This window comes from Sceloporus undulatus, chromosome 3, assembly GCF_019175285.1.
Source record: "Sceloporus undulatus isolate JIND9_A2432 ecotype Alabama chromosome 3, SceUnd_v1.1, whole genome shotgun sequence".
NCBI lineage: Eukaryota > Metazoa > Chordata > Lepidosauria > Squamata > Phrynosomatidae > Sceloporus > Sceloporus undulatus.
Window position 1 is genome coordinate 106,931,165 of NC_056524.1, and position 8,256 is coordinate 106,939,420.

At 42.2% G+C, this 8,256-nt stretch overlaps 1 protein-coding gene across 1 annotated transcript; it reads right to left on the reverse strand.

The window, feature by feature from the left end:
• Nucleotides 1–3,749: 3,749 nt before the first annotated feature.
• Nucleotides 3,750–6,347, reverse strand: LOC121925839 (cullin-4A-like). Its single transcript, XM_042458416.1, has 4 exons — nt 6,215–6,347; nt 4,824–4,934; nt 4,104–4,189; nt 3,750–3,887 (listed from the first exon to the last, which is right to left on the reverse strand). The coding sequence occupies exons 1-4, from the start codon at nt 6,345–6,347 to the stop codon at nt 3,798–3,800; spliced, it is 420 nt and encodes a 139-aa protein (XP_042314350.1). The 3' UTR covers nt 3,750–3,797.
• Nucleotides 6,348–8,256: the final 1,909 nt, after the last annotated feature.

Consider the following 8,256-nt stretch of genomic DNA (forward strand, 5'->3'; position numbering starts at 1 on the left):
TGACGTCACCGCCCTCTCTCGCTCACTTTCGCTACCTCACTTTCGTCACCTGACCTAAGCCACGCCCCCATCTCTCTCCTGCTCTCTTTCCCTGCCCCTCCCCCCTCGACCTCTCTTTTCAATAAAGAGTGAGCGGGGCTAGAGGAAGTATCGCGAGAATACTTTGGATCGTGACTTCCTCAGCTCTGGCTACACTTGGGCTTCTCTTCTTCCCCCTCCCCCACCCTCGCAGTTCAAAATGAGCTTCAACTCACCTCAGGTTCCATAGCATTTGAGCCAAGGCCGTCCAAGTGGCGTCAGTCTGGGTTATTATTTCTGCAGGGACCATGCAGAAATAATCCAAAATGATGCCACTTTAACAGCCCTGGAGGGCTAGATGTCTCACAAAACTACATCTCCCAGAATTTCAAATAGCAAGTGTCTCACAAAACTACACCTCCCAGAATTCCATAGCCTTGAAACATGGAAACAAGTGTCTCACAAAACTACCATTCCCAGAATTCCATAGCATTGAACCGTGGAAGTTGAAATGTCTTACAAAACTACACCTCCCAGAATCCTGTGGCACTGAACCGTGAAAGTCGAAGTGCCTCACAAAACTACAGTTCCCAGAATTCCATAGCACTGAGCCATGGGAGTTGAAGTGTCAATCCGGATTATTTCTGCGTGGGTACTTGGCTCTATGCTGCGCAGTTCTGGGAACTGTAGTTTGTCGTGGCAGCAGAGCTCTCTGACAAGAGACTGCATCCCCACAAATAATCCAATTTGACATCACTTTAAATGCCATGGCCCAATGCTATAGGATTCTGGGAACTGTAGTTTGTTGTGGCACCTGAAGCTGACAGACATAATACTACAAATCTCAGAATTCCATAGCATTGAGCCATGGCAGTCAAAGTGGTGTCTGCAGTGCAGATGCAGCCAGAGAAGGCTAATGTTTCCCAAAAGGACAGGTTCCAGAATTCCATAGCATTGAGCTGTAGCAGTTAAAACTGTGTCAGACTAAATTATTTCTGCAGTGTGGATGCGGCCTTTGTGACACACACTGAGAACAAATAGGAAGCAAATAGGAAGTCCTTGCCTAAGAAAACCCTATGAAATTATAAATACACACTATAATAATATTTTTTTAAATTGACAATACAGTTTGTTGTTGTTAACTACCCTCAAATCAATCTCAACCATAGTGACCCTGTGGATGAGTCATCTCCAAGGTCCAAAACACACTCCAGAAATAATAACCCAGTTTGAGACCGCTTTAATTGCCCTGGCTCAATGCTAGGGAATCCTGGGAACTGTAGTTTTGTGAGACCTTTAGCCTTTTCTGTCAGAGAGCTCTGTTGCTACAATAACAAGACCCATTAGTCTTCATAGTTCTTGCAGGGTCCATCCATTTAGCATGCAGTCTTCCTCTCTTTCTATTTCAACACAGTACTGTAGTAATACATGAAAACATTCTACTGTAGTAATGTTTTCCTTTCACCAGAGAGCCAAAGACCTATTGGCTTAAGCAGGCATTTATTATTATTATTATTATTATTATTATTATTATTATGCTTTATTTATATAGCGCTGTAGATTACATTTAATGTGAAAACTGGAGCTTCTTATTGGGATGTATCATTTATCTTTTAAAACTTTTGTATGTCTTTTAAATGGTTTTATATTATTGTGAAAGGGTTTTTTTAATTGGCTCTGTCAGGGAGTCGCTTTGGGTTCCACTCTGGGACTAAATGAATGAATAAGAGGGCGTTATTGGATCAGCTCAAATATTTTCCCCCCTTTCCAATTCTAACAGTGGCCCATCTAGGTCCCTCTGGGAAGCCCACACACAGGACATGACCACAGTGGCCCTCATGAGCCAACAGCCATGGTCTGACTAATCCACAATTACCCCTTTTACAAATGTTCAGTGGTCACTAGTACCAAGGAGGGAATGCCAGGGAATGCCCTACTAAGTGCTGTGTAAAGAAATGCTTTCCGTTGACCCCTTTCTTTCCCCAACATTCAGCTTCCCTAGATAAGGATTCCCGGTTCCAGTACTGTGAGAGGAAGGGAAGCTTTCTCTCCATGCCAGCACTGTGAAAACTAGGATCCTTCAGATATGGCCCTGAACATTTGTGGCTTTGATTATTCGTGGATTTACTGGTACAGTGCGCCATTGCTTTACGCGGGAGATCCGTTCTGGACTCCCCCGTGTAAAGCAAATTTCAAACATGCTCAAGCCCCATTTAAATGAATGAGGCTCGTGCATGTGGTGGCGCAGGGGCGCGCGGCCCATTAGTCGCTATGGGACGCGCCGCCCCTTCCTCCCCGCGTGGCTTTCAGCATATGCTGAAAGCCACATAAAGCATGCCCGCATATGACGCAGGCACACTGTACTTTTTCTCTAAGAATCTCTAGGTCCTCCAGCATGGCTCTATGGCCAACTTTTGCCAGAAGTTACGCTGGCGGACCTAGAGTTTCCTAGACAGAACGCTTCTCAAGGCATCTGTAGATCCTTTAACAGAATTCAATGGTTGGCTTCCAGCAGACGTTGATCACAGAGTTGCACTGGAGGACCGAGAGATTCCTAGAGAGGTGTACTTTTAGGTTAAAAAAATAGCAGGTTTTTATTTGCAATTTCCCCACTTTCGTGAGGGTCCTGCGTCCCCAATCCTAGTGTATATGGAGGACCCACTGTATTGAACTCCAGTCTCCATAATTCCCTGGGAACAGTGTGGTTTGAAGCAAGCGAAGAGTCTCATCCGGTCACTCCTTGAATATTGGCTTTCCACCGTTTACTGCATACTTCCCATTTTCCTAACCTAAAAATCCCTAAATATTGTATTTTGATAACTATTACAACTATTATAATAACTGAGATATTATTAATGCCTTTTCAAGAGAAGAAGGGCATATCTATATTATAAAATAAATAAATAAATAAATAAATAAATAAATAAACTTTATTCTTATACCCTGCCTTTCTGCTGCAGCAATCAAGGTGGCTTACATGACTAGAATATATTGGAATAATACATATTCTTAATAAATAAATTGACCCCCCTCTCTTTAAAACAGGATTAAATAAAATACAGTTTAAAATTCAACCTGTTAAAATGACAGCAATTTTCTAGTAGAGGCAGTGGTTACATAAAGTAGGGAGAGTACAGAAATTAGATTGAACTATTCTGGAAAGGCCTGCCGGAAGAGATCAGTCTTGACAGCTTTTTTGAAGCAGTCTAGGCTGGTTATTTGATTATATATTATATATGCATATCCATATTTTGTAATAATTTTAGCAACCATTTTACTTGAGGCATCATGATTTGCCCCCAAGCAAGCAGCCATCTGAACCTGTTGGTATTGTCCAGTCTAAAAACTAGCAACATTTTATAAATCATAAATTGGTTTAATTTACAAAATTAAACCAATAAATTATGCAGAGAAATCCTTTGTATGGAAAATAGCACACTTTCTGCATGCACTTTTCACTGGTGTGTACCCCAAAGGAGTCAGCTTTAGGCACAAACTGTATGTGCGCAGAAATTTTGTTGTGCTTGAAAGCAGCCCTGATTCTGTGCCAAGGAAATGAACCAGATAAAGCAAGATAGGTTCCCAACCAGGGTCAGAATGAAAGGGAGGGAGTTTGCCGATGATATACAACACGAAATCCTTCTGGAAGGCTTATCAGATACCCCATTCAAACATGTTATATTGTCTCCTGCTGTGTCAACATACCATAGCTTTTGTATGCTGATGGGAAGGGCAGCCTTTCCCCAGTCCAAAAGGGCAAAGCGTTAGGAGGAGGTCCATCACTGGAAACATTCCTGAGAACTGGTCAAAGGAGCATACATGTGTGTATGCTGCACACTGTAGTAGTTCACCATTTCATCAGCGAAATCCTAATTTTATAGTCAAATTATTAAATGTAGAAAGTCATATTGAAAATGATTTAAATGTCAAATGCCCATATGCTCATTGGACTCTAGATTCCAAGCTCTCGCAACTCTCAGATCCATTTTAAAGCATAAAACATTTATCTATATACATAATTTTATCTGATTAAACAGATTTGAGCACTAAAATTCACAATGTGACAAAACTGAAATAAAACGTACCTGTTTAAACTGAACCATAATGTCTTTGGAAAGTTCCATATCCTTGAACATTCCTTCTAGTTTACTAGTGAAAGCAGCAACACATTCTATTATATAAACACAGAAAGAGAGATTGTGAAGTTTATCGCACGGGGCCTAAACCGGTCCCCAGTGCGTTCTAACGGGGGCGAGCGGGCGCGTGCATGGAACGCGATGGGCACCGGATGGGGCCCAAAACGCGACTTTATCGCACAAGGGAACGCCGCTGCCGCCGCGGCGCATTCCCATTGCGTCCCAATTCTGTTCCAGAGGGCGCCATTTCTGGGAACTGTTTCAAAGCGTCCCCAGAAATGGCGCCCTCTGGAACAGAATTGGGACGCAATGAGAACGCGCAGCGGCGGCGGCGGCGTTCCCTCGTGCGATAAAGTCGCGTTTTGGGCCCCATCCGGTGCCCATCGCGTTCCATGCACGCGCCCGCTCGCTCCTGTTAGAACGCACTGGGGACCGGTTTAGGCCCCGTGCGATAAACTCCACTGTGTTTAAAATGACTTTCAGGCACACAGAGTAACCAAATATTTCAGAAGCCTTAAAAAAATAATCCCTTAGATCTAAGCATTCTGTGTAATTTAAAAACCCTGGCCATTGATTCAGAATAATAAATTTAAGGTTTTCAAAGAACATTATCTGCTTTTATAAAGGTTCAGATACAGAATTCAAGGAACAGTATTTGCAAATGCTTACCATGCTTAAGCTTAGATAGCATAGACTTTTCAGCATCTACTGATGCACTTTTTCCAACCAGAAGCCTTTTGGCCAAGTCTTTTTTATAAAATGCTTCAAATACATCTTTACCTATTGGAATCAAAACAAAACACTACAAGTGAAATGTGAGAATTGCGAATTCTAAACCACAAAGAAAGAAAAAATTCACAGTTTGCTTACAATGTTAGATGTACAATGATTTCAAAACAGGAATTATGCAACTCTTTGATGTTATGAAGCAACTCCTGCCTAGCATTTCTTTATGTAGCCAAAGATTTCTTCCTGTTTGCAATACTCCAGATACTGCTCTGAAACAGAGCTTTGATTTCTTTTCTTTCATAAAAGAAATCAAATTCTTTTCCAGAAATGGAAGATTCCTTATACCTTCTCAGCATTCTGCAAATCTCTCATTAGTGCCAATGAAAGTGATAATCTGTAATACATTTTGGCAATGTGCCCTATTTTAATTATTTATTCACCATTTTTCATCCAGGTATTGAAGGGGGCTAACAAAAACCAAAGAACAGCTGATAAAAGCCCAATTAAAAGTAACAGAATTTAAAATACTTAATGTTTTCAAATGTGTAGATACTTAAAACAGAGTTTTCATGGTGATTCTAAAAGACAGCAAGGTCAGTGCTAGGCATATGTTAAACAACAACTTTATCAGGGCCATGCTGGCTGGGGATGACTGTAATCTAATAACACTTGGTGAGAGTCAGGATGGTGTCAGTTGATCTTAGTCATTTCCTTCTCAAAAACAAATCTGAAAGTATTAAGTCAGAATAAGGCTCTGCTCTGGTGCTACAACAAACTACTGTACAATTCTCAGAATTCCATAGCACTGAGCCATGACAGTTAAAGTGGTGTCAAACCAGATTATTTATGCAGTACAGATGTGGTTTTAGGGGCTTGACAGACCGGCGTTATATGCCAGTTTGGAAGTGTGGTGACTGTACACCAGCCGCTCCGACTCCTCCCCCACACTGCTCATCTGACCAGATGGCGGGAAGCGTTACGCCATGTCTTTGGCACAGTTTTTGCATGCGCTACACCGAAGCTGCAAAAAGCCGCTGCAGCAGTGGCTGTAATGCCCTTTCCATGGCGCAAAAGGGAGCCGCTTTTTCCAGCTTCTTCTTGTGCCACCGAAAGTCCAGATTCGGGCTGAGGCAAGTAGTTGATCCAGCGAGGAAACAGGCAGCTGCAGGCCGCTCCAAAGGGGTAGTCTGTTGAACCCCTTAGTCTCTCTCTGCAAGCCCTTAGGACACACAAAACAAGAATGTGTACAGGCCACATAGATCAAGCATCTTTTGCCACCAGCACAGTGCATAAAAATCAATAGCAGAGAAAAGCAAAGCATACTTGCTTACCATGGATAAATCTAAATATTATCATTATTTTGTCAAGGATTCTTTCTAGTTCTTCATCGGTTGCCTCTTTATTGCCAGCTCTCAGCTTTGAATCCACATGCCGGGTTATGGCATCCCTAGATAGAAATAACATGACACAGCTGTCCCCCAGCATCTACTTCATTAAATCCCATTATTCCCAATGGTGTCCCACGGGGCTTGAGCACCCGTGGATTTTGATATCTGCGGGGAGGTCTAGAATGCATCCCCTGCGGATACCAAGGTCCCACTGTAGCTTTTTCTAAAATATGAGGCTTAACTGCTAGGCAGAAACTTATTTGCTCTCTACCCACTCTTCAGCAATTGTCTTCCTTTTTAATATGCACATGAAGTCTTCCTCACACTCATTTATGTCCAACCAAAGCTTTCTGTACAACCTGAAAACCAATTCTGGAGTTTCTCAGCTGGACATTTTAGTTTCACAGGGACACATGCTCTTCATAGTTTCCCTGATGAAAGGAGCTGATTTAGCAGAGTCAACCTCACAATCTCAACTTTGTCTTGAAAGCAGGGCCAAATTGTATATACAATGAAACCTTTGAGTCTTTATTGGTTACGGACATGTGTGTTATAGATCAGTAGGGAAACTGAAGATTATCACCTGAAGTAATCGAAGAAGTCTGTTATAACTTCTTATGGTTTTAAACTAATTATTCTGTTTTCAGTTTTATATGCTCAGCATTTCTTGGGCAATTTTGAGTTTGCTTTTATAAAGAGCTTTGCAATTGTCCCAATTGGCTATAACTGTGTCTTTTTCCTAGAAACTTGCCAAGGACCATCAGCTGACAGCTCACTACCACTCTTAGTAGCACTGACTTAGCCTACTAATTCTCCTTCCTTTCTTTCTGTCTTTCTTTCTTTCTTGTTATCTCTTTCTGCTCCCTTGTCCCTCTGAGCATGTAAATCTTTCTCACTGTCCAGATTTTGTGTCAAACAAACTTATTTATATTCATATAAATATTTATATTAATATGAATATAATTTTATATTTACTATTGTATTTATATATTAGTGTGCCTGCATCATACACGGGTGCGCTACACGCAGATTTGAGCATACACTCAAATCTGTGGAGAGCCAGGCGGGGCGCAAGGGGCGGCATGTTCCATTCACTTGAATGGGGCTCGAGCATACGTGTGTTTTGGCTTACGTGGGGGTGGGTGGGTGAAATGAATATGTAATGCAACGTTCCTGACAATTAACATGTAGACAGATCTTGTGCCACTTTTGAGACTAAGGGCCAGAACAGACACCTCCTCAGATCACAGGGTTTACATGCTGCACACTCTGATGATGCCCTGAAGTTGGCTGGAAGCCGGGCGGCTGCCCACACATAGGCATCTTCAAGACACTCCAACAGTGCAAGGTTTATACACTGCATGTTGCCAATGCGGCTTGCAGCTGGCTTCAATCCACTGTGGAGTGGGGAAAGACGGCTTTTTTCCGGCCAAAAAAAAAGGAGTGGATCTTTGCTGCTCCTTTTTCGGCTAGCTTCAAGGCAGATTGGGGCTGCAGTGTGTGTTTGCTGCGACCGCAATCCTCCTTTGGAAGGGGAAGCTTCAAGCCCTTCGGGGCCGTGTGCTTGGCCCTAACTGAAAGAAAGAAGTTGGCAGCATGAGCCTTGGTAGACTGAAGTCTACTTCCGCAGAGTCTATGAAAGCTCAAGCTGTCAACGTCTTTCAGTTAGTCTCAAAGGTGCTACAAGATGTCTTTACATACTGATTCTACAGACTAACACAGCTATACCTCTATTGCTACTGATACCAAAATTGTTTGATACTATCACCCCCATTTTATAGTCACATATCTGGAGGGATTCAGGAATTTGAACGGTGGCCTCAAAGACCCCTGAATATCTCTATATGAGCATGTGCTTATTTATTAGGTTCCTTGGGGAAGAATAAAGAGATATAAAATTGGTATTTTAAAAACCTAAAGGATAAAAAGGAAAGTCCTGAAATATATAAAGGCAGCCCTAGGGATGCATCTCCATTAGTGCAAGG

Excerpts from the sequence above, each read along its gene's own strand:
- LOC121925839 (XM_042458416.1), bottom strand. The coding sequence starts at position 6,347 with ATGTTATTTCTATCTAGGGATGCCATAACCCGGCATGTGGATTCAAAG. Across the intron at positions 4,935-6,214 it reads AATATTTAGATTTATCCATG|GTAAAGATGTATTTGAAGCA; the intron begins GTAAGCAAGTAT and ends TGATTCCAATAG. Across the intron at positions 4,190-4,823 it reads GCTATCTAAGCTTAAGCATG|AATGTGTTGCTGCTTTCACT; the intron begins GTAAGCATTTGC and ends TTTATATAATAG.